General features: G+C 33.3%; 1 protein-coding gene across 5 annotated transcripts in view; it reads right to left on the bottom strand.

The window, feature by feature from the left end:
* Positions 1-21153, bottom strand: part of LOC108726330 (glutamate receptor ionotropic, kainate 2) — a 147010-nt gene that overhangs the window by 3906 nt on the left and 121951 nt on the right. For 2 of the 5 annotated variants that reach the window (XM_018453828.1, XM_018453829.1), the window contains 7 exons: positions 17633-17836; positions 10141-10245; positions 4961-5218; positions 3075-3272; positions 1788-2013; positions 1206-1370; positions 712-812 (listed from right to left, as the gene is read on the bottom strand). In XM_018453828.1, coding sequence (XP_018309330.1) covers positions 712-812; positions 1206-1370; positions 1788-2013; positions 3075-3272; positions 4961-5218; positions 10141-10245; positions 17633-17836 — 1257 coding nt within the window. Of the gene's footprint in view, positions 1-331; positions 434-711; positions 813-1205; positions 1371-1787; positions 2014-3074; positions 3273-4960; positions 5219-10140; positions 10246-17632; positions 17837-21153 lie in introns of those variants that run through there. The other 3 variants (XM_018453832.1, XM_018453831.1, XM_018453830.1) reach the window with 3 other exon arrangements.

Here is a 21153-nt window from a genome sequence, read left to right as displayed (position 1 = left end):
CAGCCAATCTTTTTTTTCAGTGTAGTATTGAAAAACTGATATCACGTTACGACGAGTATTTAAATTTCAATGATTATATTGAGAAATAACTTAAAGTTCAAGTTAATAAAATAAGTAAATTTTATAATTGTCTCATCTTTTATTTTACTTTCTTACGATAAGGAAACTTATTTTTGAGATGTCCCTCTTGTATATAATAATTCTAAATTTGTAACTTTTTGTGATATTTTATATCATACACGATAGAAAATTATCAGTGACATTTTTTGACATATTTAATAAGTATACATATTATTTGAATGTAACTTTAGAGAACGCGGTTCGAAGCAAACGGAATCGTAAAAAGTTCTCTCGATAGGACGGACCTTTTTTCGCAACTGTATTTGGGGTACTTGCAGTCAAGTGGCATGCTTCAATGGACGATGAGCTCATGCTGATACGACGAAATCCATGATGTAGCGATGAAACAAAGTTCAAAGAATGTCATGCAACGTTTACGCATACGGTCACATGCACAACTTTCAAAGTTAACGGTTTTAATAGTTAACGAAAATAAAGCAACAAAAAGTAGCTTGAGAATTAAACGCACGCGATCGCGTTTGTCGGCAATTCGGATTGCGACGTTGATATAGATAGAGTCGTGCAACGTGAACGTGCTGACGATTTATTGAAATGAATTTCAGCATTGGTTTCTAGGGTCGATGTACTCACCCGTTCCGCCGGTGCATTCCTCCTGGAATTGTAGCAGAATTCGAAAATCGCTATAAGCACGGCGAATGCCAAGCCGCACAATAAGACCACGAAAACTCCTCCTAGACACAAAAACAAAGGATTGATTCTCAAGCGGATAAGACATCGATGTATAATATTAAGAAAGAAAGAAATATTTCTGCACATATATGAATTAAACAAGCAAATTAAAAAAGTATACAAATTACGCGCTCACATAATTCGAACAATTATAGAATTTTACTGAAAAATAGAGATATTTAAATTTACGTCGAGGACATTATTTTTATTCATCGATCAAAGAGCGTTGTAGCCTTTAAAAAAATTTAAGAATTTTTCGTAAAAATAATAAATACAAAGATAATAAGAAATTATTGCGACTATAAGACGAAAATTCCATATTATGACTTTACCGAGAAAACTCATGATGCGTATAATTCAGAGTTTACGCGCTATTTTCCGAGAAAGACGCTCACCTATGTTGTCGACGCCTAGAGAGTTGGCTTTATTCTCCTTTCCCTTTTCCGTCCTCATACAAGTATCTCCGGGACTCTTCCACCATTTATCATATAGGATCTGAATTTCGCCTTTCTCTTGCAATTCCAGAATTGCTAAAGATATCTTATCCCGCCAGGGTGAACCTGCAAAATTTTTCGGAAATCTTAAACACTATTAAGTAGATAGTAAATCGCATAAGCAATTTACGCGATTTATTTTAACATAATAATAATTTTAATTAATAAATTAAAATTATATTTTTTATTCGCGCGATATATTATCGAGTACAAATAACACAGTTTCATTTTTATTTTGTTGAATATAAATCAGAGAAAATAGCTTGAAAATTAAAATGAATATTTATTTACAAATGTCGAATGAAAAAATATTTATTAATCTGTTTGTTGTTAAAAAATATAAAAATGTCTGTTTGATTAATTAAAATCTCTTTTTCAATTATTACTCAATAAACTATTACAATAAACTATTACAAATTGGATTGTGAAAAATATGCAAAATTTTTAAATAAAAGTAGATATTGGTCAGTGTAATAAATTTACCCATGGGTGTAGCAATTCCATATCCTTTAGTGTCCAATAGACCACCAATTTGCGTGAGATTACAATCCCTCTGGACAATGTAATCCAGCATGGTCGATTCCATCAGAAAGGCATAATCGCCTTGAAGAACCCGCTGAATACCCTCTTCGTATGTTGGAACGAATACCGACGGCTTCTTGTTCTCCATAAACCTCCACATCTTTTTATACGTCTCGACCATTGAGTCCTTGAATCGAAATTCGAGAAGCGCAAAAAATCAAATTTTATTATCGCTATAATTCAATATCGTGATACCTGTCGTTGCATAAATTTCGCATATTAATTTCAAATATTATTTTATAATCAACTGCTAACGGAAAAGTTTCTGTAAGCTAGTGCGAAAGATACGATGTGATTAAAACTCTATTCCCGCGTGAGCGGAAGCGATTATCATAATAATTGCAAAATAATTACTTTTGTATCGATTGTGCGGCTGTAACGCACGCAATCATTATCTGATTATTAACAAGCTATAAATTGGACATGAACTCATGGAAGTATTAATATATAGGACTGGATTTACATACGAATTAAACAAGTTACAGCTTTCATGCTACTAAACAGCATACCATTTTAATATTTTAATTATATGATAATGTGGGGGAAGGGAAATATTACAGCTTGAGATAAATTTCAATTTTATTTACAGATTGTAAACACTGTCAAAACAATGTAATCAAAGAGACAATGGTGATCAATCTCTTAAATAATATTATTATTTTTAACTTCCATGCACTGGAAAAACAGCTTGGTTGCATTAATTAGAATTTTAGTTAAAAATAGACAAATCAGAATTTTCTGATAGAATATTATAATTGTAGTTGAGACAACCAGAATTCTGATTGATATGATCAGAATCTACTTATTCAATTAGAAATTTCAGTATCAAAATATAAATTAATTCATTTCTGTGGTTAGTTTTAAAGTAATGTCCGTATTAACATATGTGTATTAGTAAATAATAAACTAAATATTTTTGAGTCAAAAATACATTTTTCTTGAGTCGAATTATTTAACTCTATTATTTTAATCAAATTAACTTAAATTTTAATCAAATTATATTAAATTAATTATATTGAAAGTAGAACCAGTGGCGACCAGTGGTTATTAAAAATGATTAAAAATAAATTGGGTACAATTTGATATTATAAAATTAATATTGCAGGAGGAATATTACAAGATATTATAGTACCATTATTCTACCCTTTATATTTCAACATAAATAGAAGATAATAAAATATTAATTACCCTGAAGAAAGTCATCGTGCTTCCACTATCGAGAGTTCCATATGCGATGTCCGTCTGACTGGCGAGATCTTCGGCGTTCTCTATAGGCGTAATCATTCTTTCCACCGTAAGGAAAGCTGCTAAATTCGCGGTGTACGACGAGATGATGATCAGAGTGAAGAACCACCATATACCACCCACGATACGCGTGCTCGTAGCCTGATTAAGATATATCAATATCATCACTGCTTCGATTCAACAATTAAGCTTCATAATTTATCGCTATTAGCTTCGTATTAATTTTACTGCCAAACGATGATACGTATATTGTAAAATTGATTGATAAGTGATTTTAAGGATGTATCTGAGCTATTCCAAAAATAGTACCAAATTGATGAAACTTCGGGAAACTCTTTCTTTATTATGTGTAATATACTAAAAAAAATTTCATGTAGTTCAAGTAGATTCACTAAACCGTTAGAGAGTAATTATTATTTTAATTATGATGATTATAAAAATTTAATACTAGTACTGGCCAATTAATAACTTATTGTAAGTATTAAAAATATTATTAATAGTATTTTTAATACTGTGTGAAATAAGTGATTAATTGGCCAGTATTAATATTAAAGTTCTATAAGAGATGTTTTCTTACGGGAAACGCTTTGTCGAATGTAATTGGTAATAAAAGTATTGAAGAAATAGTACCAAAAATTTAATTTTTTTATACGTATAGATCATAAATTACTGGAACTTTTTGTAAAATTAGATTAATTTTCACAACACGGTTTCAGAGAAATTATTATTCATAACAATTTTGTGATATGTATGTATGGCTCAATATGGCATATTCTGCCATATTCTGTTGTAATAATATATTTATATTGTTTAAATAATGCATATTTATCTTTTTTAACCATATTCCAATTACTTTTTTCGTTTTGCACTGGTAAATAATGGTGTTAATTAAGTAAGAAATCTCATGTTTTAAAGAAAAATGGAATGTTCTATAAAAATAAAAGTTAATAAAATATTAAAAAAATGAAAAATAACTTTTTAAAAATAAATATATTGTATTATCTCTCTACCATTTATGTAAGTTATCACTGGATTTACTACACGTTTGGCGCAGTTATGCAAATATTTCGAATTTGGGGGACTTTTATCAACGATTGTATTTCAGATACATCCTTAATTGCCAATATTAAAATACTACGATATCGTTTTATAGTTTAATAGCAGAATTGCAATTTCGTAATATTCCCTTCAAATTATAAAAATGTTAATTCCTCATTATGCTGAAAATATATCAATATTCTTTTTTATATTTTACGTTCTTTATTATAGTTTTTAGGAATTAACATGTTTCATTTTGAATAGGAAATTTTCAGTATTTGAAAATTAATTCAAAAGCTAAAGTCTGCAAATGAAAGCTGAAAATTTCTCGAATAGGAACATTCGCGTTACTTGTTGAGAAAATTACGAAGCATTATCGTGAAAATGTTTGAAAATAGGATATTTCACATATAATTATTTTAAATAAAGGCAATACACATAATTAGAATAGAAATTTAATTAAATAATAATTATAAATAGGAATATATACATTTGTAATATCATGAAAAAATCTGACGTTTAAAACAAGGATCTATTATTACGAGAGTTAAGTCACGAGTTCGTATGTTTATTACATATAGATAAAAACGGTATAACAAGATCAATCTGTTTAATCAAATGAATCTGTTTATGAAGTTAATTATGGTAAGATTAACATAATGTTACACAATGTAACAATCTTATAATTTACATACTTGTATAAGAAGATCTGTTTCGCGTAATGTATGCTCTCAGTTGATGCATAATGCCTACGATATTAAAGCGGGAACATGTCGAACGCAAACACAAACCTTGGGATTTAGATCGCTGCCCTGTTGCATGAGGGTTCCAATGGTGAACCAGAAGCTATTCGATAGAGAGAACTGATTCTCGACGATTTCCGTCCCGGGGTGACACGGATGGGGATTATTCCATTCGTAGGGGCTAAATCGCGCCACGACGAACATCGTCACTGACACTAAAACGTACGCTGCCAGAACGTACAACCAGATCTCGATCGCTAACGGATTCATGAAGGAAAAAAGCCGCGCCTGATGACTAGTCGGTACCTGCAAGCATGGAGCATTTGACATCTTGCTACTTTTACGATAAATTAATACGATAAAATTCCATCTAAAATATATACGATAAAACTCTATCTAAAATATTTTAGAAAAATTTATTCTTTTATGCAGTCACACGTGGAACAATATTCTGTTTTTACTTTGCTTTATTTAATTACATTGTTATTTAAGTTAACCGTTAAAATTATACGATAATATTAATGATTAAGTAATTAAAATATAATAGAATTTATCGTCGGAAATTTTCTGTTCAGTTTGTTTTGCTATGTATTCGATATTTTATTTTAATGATCAGATGCACTTCACTTATTATTGTACCCATAAAAAGGAGAGAAAGAGAATATGTATGAAATATGTATTAACATTAAGCTTAATTAATTTTGCGTAATATTGGAGCGATATGTGTAATGATGAAGAAATTTTGCACGGATAATTTAACAATTCTTAATTAGCAATCTTAATTAGTATTAAACATAATATCGTGAAATCGATTATTCTATTTAATGTAATATCCAAAATTTACATTTTGCCTCCATTGAGAATATTATCCAATTTTCGCTCAAGCTTTTATAGTTATATCATACTTTAATATTTAATCCGGATATTTTACGCAATATGCACTTTACAGACTACCGAGTATTACTATCAATAATGACAGGAAAAATTTTTCACAATATACTATATATTGGCATTTTATATATACATATATAATCAAGACGAATTTGTCAAATTTAATATATCGTAAATACTGCAAATTGAAAAAAATACGCGAAAATATATATGCAAATACATTGCAGAATACATTGACAAAAATACAGTCAAATTTATAGATAATTGAAGTAGTGAAATATCAGTATATTTATATCACTTGAAATCGATCTCGCCGATTTTTTTACAGCACATCGGTAGTTATAGTAAATGCATGGTATCAAATCCTTCGTTTTGCATAGCTCTGCGCGAGTGGAATTGGTTGATGTAAAATTTAACGCTTGGCAGCAGATGTTGATTCCGAGGAAGTAAAAAAAAAACAATGTAACAAAAAGTACAGTCATTGTTACTAGTAACGACAAAAAGAAATTAAAAGACAATTATAAAAGTACGCTTATGTATAGTATACGTAATTCAAGGATGCATAATTCAAATCGTAATAGATCGTAAATATCGAGTATGGAATCTAGATGGATAGATGGTAGAATGATAAAGGATATACAGTATAGCTTTGGGAATAGAAACAGCTACCAACTGCAATTAATCGCAATTAAACGATCGCCTTATATTAATTAGAAAGCGCACTCGCGGTCGACATCGATTGGTGCAATGAGCGAAAAGAGACCGCGTCTTTTGTATTTCCGTTTGTATGACCGGCGGACTGCCGGTAGAAAATCCCATTTGGGCAAAAATGAATTTTCAATTCGCAGTAAAAGCTAAGCTATTATCGTCAACGCAGTGAGAGAGCCTCCATCATATTAATTAATTTATAAGATAAGAGGTCCACTTATCGAACTTTTCATGCCTCGCCATTGTGATGAAAATGGAACTGTTTCAAGCAATTAATTTATCATCTTTATTGTACATTACGATCAATTTTAACTGATATTCATATCGATTACTTAACAGAAGTATTTAAGTAGACGGCTTCCAAGGATTCTTTCGAGTGTAATACGCAGTCTATAATTAATCCTGCAGTGAATCGCGATGAAAGATCACCACATCATTGCCGCTTGACTGCGTAACGGTGATTTGCTTAATTATCTTCATTAAGCAGTTGGCTTGTGCCATTGGGAACTAAGACGAACAATTTCATTCAAAGTTTGAACGTTGGCGTTGGAAAATTCCAAAACGACACAATACAATTTTGACAACTGTATTTGTCGTTATTATTATAATTACTCAGTTAACAATATATAAATTGAAAGAGTTCATGTAGAAAAAATACACAAATATTTGGACAGAAATTTAGAAAGGTTTCTTCTTAGGAACCTAAGGAACTTAAAAGCTTTATTTTATCGATTTTCCAAGAAGTATGGAATATTAGAATATAAAGAAAGGTTAATATACCCAAATAAAATGACTCAAAAACATCATAAATTGAAATATAAACAGCTTAAAGACATTATTACATCTCTTCAACAACGTTTATAAAATATTAATTGCACATTATATGTATTATAATTAATAAATATTATAGTCAGTACTCAGTGAGAACAGGTTCGTGGTGTTCACATTGAGTCGCGTGTGCAGTAGTATTAATAAGAGCTAATAAACATTTACTAATCCTCACAGGATGCATGTAACCATCTAAACATAGTTTGTAATTGGCTACCTTTATATCTCAGAAACTATTGCTTAAAATAAAAATTTTTTAAATCAAATAACTTTTTTATTTAATTTTTCGAAAATTATCTTGCTATATTATTTTGAATCACGAATTTTGGGACACTCAATGTATGTCCTAAAAATGTTTTATTAAAGATAATTTTCAAATGTCTTTCAGAAAGTCTTGAAAATATTTTTAATTTGTCTATCAATAATATTTTAACTGAACGACGTTTTAAAAATGATTGAGAAATATTTTAGACGTGCATTTTGTACAGCAAAAGTTCATTCATTTTACACAGTTTATTATATTAAATAATATCTATTAAAGAGAGAGAGAGAGAAAGTTGGTAAAAAATGACGCACACACTTTAGAAACTTCTGTGAGAAAAAAATTCAAAGTAATATTAATAAAGTCTATCAAGTTTTTAATTATTAGAAAGAAAGGATGATTAATTTTATTGATTTTTCACAGAGAAGTTATGTTACTTCTATTATTTATTGCTCTAATGACATTTTAAAGTGCTGACTCTTTTATTTTATTATTGATACAGCAGTTTGATTAGATAACAAGGCTATAATTCGATATATATAGATATATCACAGAATAAAACTGCAGTAGGTTGATGGCGAATAAAACAGGAATAAAAAAGAGAAAAAAAATGAACAGTACCGAAGATCGGAAATGGCCGTTCCGTAAATTTTGTCGGACCAAACGTCCGATTGGGTTTTCCATAGAAAATCGAGAAATTAGAGATGAACGAAGGGAGCGACATAGCGATCTCGTCGTCAACCGTGCCGTCGTCGCGAAAATTTTATTACAAAAACTCGAGAAATTAACTTCTCGGTATCGTTACGTCGCCCTTGCGTAATGCCATTATTAACTTCGGAGTAAGCGAATCCCACCGCTGCTCGTTACGGTATAAAGTGCAGCTGGCCGAGAGAGAAGTTAACTCCAGCATCTCGAATTATTTAGCGCGAGTCGAAACTTGAAGGGATTCCGGTATTGCCGCTCGAATCGATCGAATGAAATCCACGAGTTGGGAGAAACTCTCGGCACGAGACATTGTGGAAATAATTAAAGCTTCACGAATGATAAGGGAATCGAAGAGACAGTAGGTATATAGAAGAGAAATATAGATAGAGAGAAAGGAAGAAGAAAGATGTAGCAGAGAAGGGGATGGAAAAGGGAGGCTAAAATGAAGAAACAGCTCGTCGAACGAGTTTCGAATTAATCGGCTCACTAATTCGACACGTCAGCCGATCGATGACATTGTACATTCCGATTATTAAACCATTTGTGTGCCATCACTTGCGAGCGGTTCTAATTAGTCTGTTTCCTCGTTCCGCGACCTCGCAACACATGCTGCACTGTATTATAAGCGAGAACATACGTACATGTACATGTTGGTACATGCAAGTGCATCATCAAGCGGCGCGATATTACAGTCATAGCACGATCTTGTAACCGAGTCGGTTAATGAAGATTAAATTTGACATAAACTCGAAATCATTTTTTCCGAAATTCGTATCATCTGTCGCGTTTTCAAGTCTTTTTTTCACTTTATAATTATACAAAGAATTATTTGTACATATTATATATAGACTGAAAATCTTTTACAGAATCCTTTTGATATTTAATAAAATGTAACACTCCAGACTTTGTTTTTTTTTTATAAATATACATTACTAATAATTTAATAAATATAAAACGTTGTGGCGAAATTCTTTCGCTACTCTGTAGTTATTCAAAAAATGATTTGTATGTATTGTGTATAAACGGAGGTAAATGATACACATTGGATTCCATTTAGAATGCAATGTTCGATCAGGATGAGTCTAATCATTACAGGCAATTACTACTACATATAATACGTATAGTTGATAATAATCTCTTATACGCAAATGGTATTTACACCCAATTATTAATTGGCTATTTTAGCAAAATGTGGAGGCATTACACATAACCGTTAGTAATAGTCAGTTCATGGGCAAGTAGATAAGAACTAGTTATGGTCAGCCAGAACCAAAACCAGACCGAATTACCGTCGTACATATAGCATTAACTTAAATAAAATATTTCGGTTAAAATTACTTCGCTCGCTTTTTATCAACTTTTTATGCGCAATTAAAAGAAAAAAAAACATGAAACATGAAAATATCGACGGAGATATGATTCAACGATGCAAAATTTTTATCAACATAACTTTGATTCTTGGGTGTAGGCACGTTCGTGTTGGCTGCCAAATAAAAATAGTCTAACAACAGATGGAGTATACGGAGGCAAAAAAACGGCAAATAAGAATAACAGATGCGCCGCGCGGAAAAATACACGAGGGAGGAGAAAGACCAACAAAGCTGGATGCCGGATCCGCCACGGCAACAATGCGGCGGGACGTGGACGAAATAAAAATATGGGCTATCAGAATAACGCCATTTCGCGCGTAAACCGGGAGATTAAGGGGGAGGCTAATACAAGATAGCTTTAAATGTCCCGGCCGAGCTGAATACAATTGCTACTTTGTAACGTGATAAATTCTCGCGGTTTTGCACATCGAAATTACGGTCCGGCGAAACCGACTCTTGCTTACCTTGAACAGAATCGAGATGCCCAAATTCATGAACGGCTTCGTGAAGTCGATCACCCTCTCGCGCGCATAATTGATTGTCATCGAGCCGACAGCGAGATCAGCCTTCTGCGAAATAGGAGAAGATAATTAAAAGGAAATATCTATTAAGAGGCGAGAAGACACAAATTCAAGAGATTTAGAATAGACGATGTTTGCAGACAGCACCATGTCCAAAATCATAAGACGTGTTTAAGACGTCATTAAAACGTCTTTTAGACATTATATCGCAAGATGTCTTAAAGATGTCTTTTGATCTTTCTACAATAAATCGTTAGTAATAAATTGGAAGTCAGAAGCAAGTTGTAAGCGAATCATTAATGTGTCATAACGATAATAAGTCAATAATCAGTAGAGATAACCAAATTCCATTTCTTACGATTTGAAACTTAGATTACATTACCAATAATACATTTATCCTACCGCTCTTTTGATATATTTTGACGTAACGATCTAATATGATTTATTATTCTAGATGCAAATTTCCTAAGATTTTTATATGACTTATATATGGGCGCTTTCCATTAAATGTCGTTCTATGTTTGTTATTCCAGAATGTCAAGAAAGATAGAATAATATTTGTATCGACTTGTATCACTGAATGAAAAACATCCTATTCTGACTTATTACTAGTACGCTATGATTGATACCAATGATTACTGACGCTTATTGTAGAAAGCCCATTTAAGACGTCTTATGTCTTGATTTTGGACATGTGTGCTATCTGGATTAATTCTAATTTATTTCCGTCATCAAGTCAAAGTGCAGACTCGATAACGCTGCTTTTGAAGCCAAGCTGCTCTCGAATTATCCACTTGGTCGCGTTCGACAGGTGCTCGAGATTATTTAAACACGGGCGGCAATGGAATAGCTGACTCGACAGCAATAGTCGACGAGGAAAACGCTGTCCTCGATTCGATGAAGCCACCTCGAAGAAAGAGCTCAATGTGCGTACTTTTGCCGCGATATCTAACTGCTTCTTCAGCGTCTGCGAAAGCACTCGCCGGCATGCGCGCGGTGGCGCACCACGAGGCGGCAGTCTGTCGAGATTTATTTCCGGCTTGCGCTGCACACAGAAAACGTGGATATCTGGATGGAAATGCGTCCGATAGGGAAATCCCCTGTCTTTCCTTCCTGCACGTGCACCGCGCGCTCTGTCTCTGGTACGATGTTACAAATTTTCTATAAGCGCTCTATACGTAATCCTATACGCTACACAAGAATTCTATTGTGCGACGTGGGCGAAACATGATTTATGCACTTGTCAATTTTTCATATTCGCAATGATTTACGTGGCAAGATGATACATAATATCTATTTTACGTCTCATATATTTACTCCGGAAAGTACGAGACTGAATTTCAATCACGGTAGATTTCAATCAAAATATGAAATCAAAATATGCGTACTAAATGAAGAGGTTCGACATCTCCCTTTTTTTTTTATTAAAATATTCTGATTAAAAAGAAGTATTTTTTAGCAGATTTTTTTAAAACAGTGTAATATTCTCTAAATGTTCATATCTTTTTCTTTTTTCTATCTTTATTTATCTTTCATTTTTTTCTGTATCTTTATCTTCATTATTATTTTATTTGATTGTTTCTAAATGTAATTATTATGTTGTAATATGTATTTTAGCGCTTGAAAGATATCTTACAATTAAAATATTCAATTAATAGTAGATATTTATATCTGTTTATCTCTCCATCTCGTTCTCTCTCTCGTATTTTAATAATTTTCAGAATTTTATTTTGTATTCTATATTTATAGTAAATGCATCAATTAAGGGGTAACACCTACGTACAATTTTCAAAAAATCAATTTTTTTTTCTTTTTAAAATACACTTTAGGGTCTCAACAAAGTGCAAGTGGTTTTATTGCGATACATAATTTTTTTTCGAAAGTTATAGGCTCCTAAAAATTCAATTGTTAACTTAAAAGTATTCACATTCAAAACTTTTAAACGCGTTTTTCTCAAAACAATATTTTTAAGTTGGCTAGTAGTAGAACTTAAACAATTTTTAACCTATTTGTTTCAAATTTTAACAGTATTTAACAAATCAAATTTTCTAAAGAAATACGTAGAATTTTTTCGATAAGTTACAAATTTTTTGAGTTACAGCTGATTTTACTCGACTATTTTTGTGACGAAAATGGAACGGCTACGTATTTCTGTAGATATTTGGGTAAAGAAAATAAACAAATTTGTTTTTTTATTCTAAACCAAAAATTACGACACTTATGCTGCTAATCGCGGAACACCATGCTATTTCGACTGTCTCCATCACGCTGCTGCAGATCCGCCATTTCGATAAATAAAATTTTGAAAAAATTATTTTTTGTACTTTTTTATGTGCTTAATAAAGTTATAAAACTCATTTTTTAATAGCACGATTCATTAAACAAAAAAAATTCCCAAATGTAGACTTTATTTACAGTCGATTACATAGGTGTTACCTCTTAAGTAAGAAAAGCGCTAATTACGGTCAAAGTTAGAAGTTGGAATAATATATCTATGTTTTGTATATAATACATCTGTATTTTTAAATAAATTTATTTCAAATATATAACGAGCCCATTATTTACGGACTTGCAACACAATCAAACTAAAATAATAACCTTCCCAAATTAAAAAGTAATCGGCGTGCAGTCACATATATCCGACATAAATTGATTTAAAAATACATATAAATATATTATTCCAAAATATCTAACTTTAATCGTATATAAATAGGGCTTCTCTTACTTAATTGACGTATTTATATAATCCTGTTTTAATCTTAATAATAGTAAATAATTTTGTGATTGTATTATGAATGAACAGCTATCATTATTGATTCCAACAAATGATATATTGTACTATAATTACAATTTCACTTTTATCCTTTCACGCAAAAACTCAATACTTTATATACGTATTTTACTGTGTATTACGGCTGTCGATAGTTAAACCGTGAATGGGAATTGCGATAGATCTCATGTACAATGGACAGCCGAAATGGTCGACATCGACGTCGCATAAAACGAGATACCGGTTCATCTCGTGAAAGATATTTCGGATTGGCAGCGTCACTAATTCGCGCGTGATTTACGCTACGCCCCATGCGACCCATGGATGACGGTCGCAATAATTTGTTGTTGGGTATTCTCGCGCGATGACAGCCTGGCGCCATTGCGGACCCGCGATGCATCGTGCCGTCAATCGTTTATGAATGTACGAGCGATGCAGTGTATGTACAACTCATCAAAAGTGTCGAGGAGAAACATGAATGTGAGAAGCTAGTTAAAGCTGCAAGCAGAGATAATGTACCGGAAAAAGGGCGATATCAATTTACATAGGATTACCGAGACACAAGAGTGTCGGATATTATATGTATTCGCAATATGTTATGTATATATATATATATCTCATTTATTTAATTTAATACTTTTGTTGAAAATCACTTTTGCCGATTAATAATTTTGATGACGGCAGTGATATATTGCGAGCGAGCTTCGTTTTTTATTTCATTCATTCATTTTTGAGTCGTGTTACCTTTTCCCGTACAGCCGACAAACGATATCCCATTTATCAACTGTGTTCAGATAAAAATGAAACATCAATATATCATTCTTTTCAAGAAAATCCACGCGAGGAAAATTAATATCTCGTGTAACATTTTAAATATTTAGCGTATCAACGAATACTCCAAAACTTGTTGCGTTAAATTACAAATTAGCATAATACATAAAAATTTTGTTGTAAAATAATATTTCTATTAAGAGAAACGTTTTTCCTATTATTATACTATATTTTAAAAATAATACCACTCTCTCTCTCTCTCTCTGAAACGCGAAAAAATCTGAATAAGAGAAAATATGCGATATTAAAATATGTAATATTATTAAATATTAAAGCAGTAATGGTAACTCAATCCCTTGAGTTAAATAATATTTTATTATTTGTAACTTTCGTGTTATTTTTAATTTCGATGTAAACCAATTCATTTCTGTGGTTTCAAAGTAAACAACATCTGTATTCACGTACGCGCTCGCTCGCTTCAGTATAATAAATTAAAAAAATCAAATTTACAGTACATTTTTCTCTCAAATTATTTAAATAACTGAAATTAGGTATAATTTGACATTATGAATTTAATAATGTAAAAGAATTCTTGTTTACGTTATATATCGTACATTAATTAAATCATCGCTAATTAAGCTTGGTTCTAATCATCGATTGAAATTCTTGACTGCATCAGATGTCTCGAATAGGATAGGAGTAATCTGTTTAACTATACACAAGTCGCTAAAATACGATACCGCTTCTAGGCATATTGCGTGCGCTTTTTTATCATCATTTTTCCGTCCTAGGTTTCGCCATCGCGCTCTCGGGCTCGCGACGACTGCGGCGAAGCGAGTATTATTAATGATCATTTGACAAAATTAATACCGCTGTCCGGATAACATAGCGCCGGTCGCTCTGTAACGTCCACCGGTCTGCGAATCCCGACGAAAATGAGAAATTTCACGGACTCTCATATCGCAATTCTCCATAATTCCATGAATTCCAGCCCATACGTGGCATCATCGTATCGTTGATCGCTATGTTTCATGCATTTAGAATCCCGAGATATTAAACCATTCATAACTGTAATTTTCCTGAAATTAGAACGTTATTATTCCTTCTGCGTAATCGACACCTTAGTCCTTGAGCACAGCACACATCTCTCTTAATTTAGCTTATATTATAGAGAATATTATTTCGTTTAATTAAACGGTTTCATTGCGAACATTTCGATTCAAGCACCGCGTATCTTGTTATTCGTTTGATAAAGCCGCGAACTTTCCTCGTCGCGTTACATTAATACAGTGGAATTAATTATTTCTATACAGACGCTTAGTTTCCGGTAAACGCACATATACCTACGCAGGGTTTATACATTATTCATCGTGATAAAAGTGCGCCCTTGTGTTCCGCAGCAATCGGACACTGAATCCAATCTCGAACTTCGGGATTTATGGCGAAAGTACTTCTCTGGAATGTGTAGATATCGCTGCTAGAATATTCGGCTCATTACATCCTACTTTAGAGTTTTCCCAAAAACGAGTGCGCCTTTAAGAAATGTATGCGTTCTATGAAAAAGGATAAGCGGATTTTTCTTAGTCCCTCGAAAGAAATTGAAAATATTTATTAAATACAAAGATCAATTTACATATATTGCACCGAGTTTGACAAGAGATTACACTAGTTTTAATTTCAATAAAACTTCACTATATTGGAAAAAAAGTCTTTTCTTATGTCTCAAAAACAGCACTTGCTAGAAATATTTCGATGGCAGATTTGGACTCAGCACGGAAATTATCTATAAACAGTCTTCATATGTTCTTATAAAACCTTGTAAATTAATGTTGTATCAATCTCGTTTAGAGGGAGAATACTCTCTTATTAACAAAAATCTTAAGACAACTACAAATATACGAAAAAAAAACGCTTAAATTCTACGCTCAAATTCTCTACTGGTGCAAATAATACATTAGGCTATTGTGATCACTATAATATAATGCTGTCACATGTATATATATATATATATGGTGATACAATACAAGTGCGTTTAACTTCAGCTCCGAACACAAGGATTATCTGTAACTCCGAGCTCTCTTTTACACGGCGCTATCTTTACATAGTCGGCACGAGGAATTGTGTGTGCAATTGACATTGTTATCACGGCGTCGCGCATAGTTGCCGTTCCATCTGCTACAACCATCAGCGGGATATTGAAATTCGGTAGAATTGCGGAATTGCGCGCGTATGCGGCACTTAATCAATCGCTTGTGCGCGCGCGATGTGTAATACCTTCTCTGAAATGTAGACACAGTCGGGCGGGCGACGACGCGGCAATACGCGGGCTAGTTTCACGCTTTCCTGGTAGAAACGCGGTGGCGCCCGTATATACGAGCTCTCATCTCGCATCTGTTCGTGATTTGAATTGCAAAAGCGAGCGGCGACATCCAGAGCGTCTAAGCCTATGCGTTTAACGCGAAGTGCACGGCGGCGATTCGCTCGGGCCTATCGCTAGCAAAATGGCATAGCTTCCTCTATCATCGCGGCATATCACGCCGTGTCGTTCGTAGGTAATTCTGCGTGTGCGGCCATCAATTTGCATGATTAATGCGCGCTCATATACACGTGGGGAGACGCGAACGGGAGAACCTTTGACCTAAACCGTAATCGGTGCGATAATTCATACGATAAAAGGAGGACTATAGGTAAAGGATATTACGTTTCGGTTATTTCCAGTGAAAAAGTTCCGCATTGAGAGAAAAATTTTTGATAATTGTAACTATAATTACATATTACTATAATTATAATTATTACTGCTGTCACGTTAATAATAATATAACTGTATATATAGTTTTATCAACGAATATATATAGTTGGCAATCGAAAATGATTATAAAATATTATTACCACAAAAACGGTTGCAATTACTGTAAATTATAGTTAAATATTTTTTGGGATAATCATAATATAGCTATATCTTAAAAAGGGTGATTTTGAAACAAAAATGATAAAAACATTTGATTATGTTTCTAAGAGAATATTTTCTTTGACGACATTATTTGATTAATCAAGAAATTTCTGTTAAATTGAAATTTTTTTTTCCCTTTTCTGACAAATTTGACGATATCATAATAATTAGAGGTTACTTAAGTGTAATGGTGTCGTTTATCTTGGGAAAACATCGAAAAGATGAGAAAAGTTGTGATATATCATAGACAATAAATCTAACATTTTCACATTTATTGATAAAAAATTTTTAAGTAAGATTTTAACGTGATGTATAATTTGTATATCTCGGAACTTTATTATTTTTGCTAAAAACAGCCAAAACTCAACATTCTCCTTTTTTGTGTAGTATGTTTCTATAAGATTTCTTGGGATTGGCAGGTTAATGCTTGTACGAGCGACGTTACCCATATCGCCCAAGAATCACATTTCCTCTCAAACGCCGATACTTGGTCCCTATCTCTGCGTTGAAATTCGCTTAACTACCCTTTGTTATGTCTATCACTGACTATCAAACTGTCTCACGACACTGAGAATCAACAACCTCCAGCATAGTAGACCGCACAATATACACTTCCGTAACATATAAATTATACCGTCGTATAATGTAAGCGTCAGCATCCTCTCCCTCTGAAAATTCCCTGATTCCGTAACTACAAGAATTTTTCGTGCACGTTTGTTAATAATAAATAAGATATTCGGAGGAGATCAACATACAACATAAATGGGGCATTTTAAAATTAATTATTTCGAAGAGGAAAAATTGAAAATTATTTCTGACAATCGCCATAGTTCATATAAGCGGACGTTCAATTTCCTTTCGTTATCCAATAGGCTGTGTACGCCTCTGAGATAATTCGATTCGAACTGCAGCAATGCACACGGACGCGTATCGCACACACTCACCTTATCCATCAGCTGGCGAACTATCCCGTTCCACTCGCCGGTCTCGTAATCGTAAACGCCATACTTGCCATCCGGCACGAGTTCAATCCTGTAGGTGAAGCCCACCATGTGCGCTATCTCCTTCAGCAAGTCGATGCAGAAGCCTTCGTAACGCGTGTTTCCGCTGAAATTCCCCCCGTTCTTCAGCATTACATACGGCTGCTCCTACGGGGATCATAAAAAGGAGCTACCGTTTTTCGCTTCGTCTCCCTTTGCTACAGGATTTCGCACGCGATTCTTTTCTCTCTATCTTTCCTATCTTTACGCTAGTTCCGTCTCCGGTCGCCAGTTCTCCCGCCCATTTTGTTATCCTGCATCCTTTTTACAAGATGCTACTACCCGCGCCGGAACTATCGATATGGTCGACAACAAAGTTCCGAAGAAACGATAAGGCGTTCGCGTGTTTGCGTCATGGGAATTTTATACGGACTGGATGTAAATCTTCTGGGTAAGGGTCGGTAGAAATCAAGTTTCACAACTTCAGTTTCAGTTCGAGAGGATTAGGGAAATTTTGGTGTGTCGCTTTGGCTCTTTCGTCGAGGAATACGTATTACAGATTTAATTAATGAATAATAGATGAACGCATTTTCTTACAATTATATTATAAAATTAGATTGATAAATGAAACCGATAAACTCATAATAATAATAAATTGATAAACTCATTTACTTAAGTGACGTTATTGGTGAATTAAATACATAAAAAATATCTTATATTATAAGAATACATACACATCTTATGAAAAAAGTTTGACTACAAAATTTTGTGAATATGAAATCATTAGTAGGGGAGACCAGAGTTTGGTGGGACAGTTTTCACAATTTCAGCATTAGATGTTAAACAACTAATCAATATAATTAATATGATAAAGAGAATCTTTTTATACATTTTCATGTCAGGAAATACTATTCTGTACACTGTAGAAAATAAAATACGTAGTAAATAAAGTACGTAAATAAAATACGAACATGCTGCATTGTAATCAGTTTATTTCGATAATAAAGTAAATTGATAAACGTCACAGTATAAGTTTTATGACAAACTCCATAACTTTCCTATTGTTTCTTTCGCTACAAATACATAAATGGAACGTAATGCCAACTTGCCTCTTGTCAACAAACCACGGTCACTCCTGTATTTACAGAAAAACAAACTCTGGAGTATTAGTTACATCCTATTAAATACCAACAATAATAATTAATATTCAAAATAACCTTTAGCTTTGATACAAAGCTTTAAGATGCTTCGGAAAAGCATCAACGATAAGACTGCGCCTCTTTCCATGGATAAATTCTCCCAGGCAGGCAATAAAGCAGCTTTTAGTTTACTAATCAATGAACATTGTTTAGTGCAGAGTCTTTATGGTATGTAATAAGATGTAACTAATACCGTATAGCTTGTTTCTTTTTTAAATCATTTATTCAAATGATAAGCTGACGTTATGTATCATCATTTTGATTTAATAAATACTTAAACATTATGGCCAAACTTTCTGATCACATATATGCATAAAAATGTATACAAAGATTCAAAGATTCTGTGCATAAATATTCTGTAAGTTACATCGCAAACGTGATGCAGCGAGATGCGTTACGTCGACTAAAAATTATCCATGCTTTTTCGTCAACTCTAAAATAACATCTAAAAATTTCGCATAAAAGTATATGATCATCACATAACCGAAGATTACCGGGATATCTTGTGTGATAGCGAGTCGTGCATGTATCTGTAACGGTGCGGACAGCTTTAATTGGTATTTACGACGACATACCGAGCATGGCGAATGCACTTGCTCTGACGCGGACATTCGATGGTTCTCTCGATGCTGATTACCAGCTAAATGGATTACTCTTCGATAGACTATTACGCCGAACACTCCCACGAGATGTGCTCTGAAAGCGTAACTACACGTCGTAGGCCTCGGAGACTCAGGTGCGAGAAGGCCGATTAACATATACGTTACGTCAACTAGATGATAGCTTGCCAAATAAATAGTCTCATGATAATAATGCCGTGTCAGATCGTTATTCTACTAATAAATAAGTTCAAGATAAATGTATCATTTGTATAATTTTCTGATCATACTAAACGTATCGTTCGATCGTGACGAATTTAGAGAATAAACTGAAGTCTTTTTTATGAAGTTAATACATATTTAATTTTGATTGACAGATTTTTTTACTTCTATCATAATTAATTTTATACAATAATTTAATAGTGAAATAACTTATTTCCTTGTCCCTCGCACGTGATAAAAAATCTACGATACCCAGTATCACCATTAAAAAGGGAGAAATAAAAATTTTTTTATCAAGTTCGAGACGCGTAGATTCTCGTATGCAGAAATGTGGTTGAATTAAATCACCTGATAAAACGTTGATACGAACAATCGATCGAGTTAGAGTAACGCCGACGAACAATGAAGAAAAACGAGAACGAGAAAAATTATCCGAAGAATTCCGATAATTGCACACGTACGGGAGAGACGAACGTGCAACGAGCGAGAACTTTCGTTCCACCGGACAAATATTATCCTCACGACGAACGAGTGAAAATATAGACAAAAAGATGCTCCCCTCTAGATGTGAGCGTTATCGCACGGTCGTCGTATATTCAGACGTGGAGAGTTGGAGGTCTAGTACGCGCGGGGTCTAGATTTAAATTTAAATTCAAATCGGCTTCTTGAAATGCAATAAAGTAGCTTCACTTCATGAAGCTTTCCGCCATTTTAGATGAAAACGGGGCCGGTGACTGCCGCATGGCGGAAACGCGAGAGATTTAATTAGAGGGTATGTCGAGTGGATTTGGTATTTACGAGCCGCATATGAGAATTTCGACCGGATTAACTGCATACTGCAGCCTATATAGAGAATGCATTTGGCACGCATTAATTAAGCCACGTTGAAAAGCGGCGTGTTGGAGAAAAAGAAAAATGAAAAAAGGGAGCGTGTTAATCCGTCGAGATGCAACATTTATATACAACACATTTTATAATATTTTAAGTTGTTAATATTTTTATCCTCGTTATATTTAATATTACTACTTTTATGACAGAGAATTCAAAGAAAAAGATGAAAGAGACGAGAACACACGTGTTTTATTTGTGTGCATTGTGCATGCTGTTTGAGGTTTTACATTCGTTTGTAAAAAAATTGTCATGCATATGTACGTATACATATGCATGGAAAAAGCTTGAAAAAAAATTCAAACATAAGATTTAATCCAAATAAGCTACGCGCACGAAAACAAAGATGAAAAATTAGCATACGTAGTTAGGGGTAAAAATCATAGTGAGAGAAATTATTTCTTGCGAGATGAATCGTACGGCAAATATTTATCATGGATTTTAACGTAAAAAATATATCGCTTGACAAGGAAAAATTACTTGACTTATCATACGCGTAGATTAAGAAGAGACAGATTAAAAGGTCGGCGCATTCATGAATAATTACTTAATATGGCACACTCTCGTGAGAGTGCTA

The sequence above is a fragment of the Mycetomoellerius zeteki genome, unplaced genomic scaffold (assembly GCF_001594055.1).
Source record: "Mycetomoellerius zeteki isolate Tzet28-1 unplaced genomic scaffold, Tzet1.0 scaffold41, whole genome shotgun sequence".
Taxonomy (NCBI): Eukaryota; Metazoa; Arthropoda; class Insecta; order Hymenoptera; family Formicidae; genus Mycetomoellerius; species Mycetomoellerius zeteki.
The sequence above is the reverse complement of the archived record's forward strand: the minus strand, read 5'-3'. Positions and strand labels throughout refer to the sequence as shown.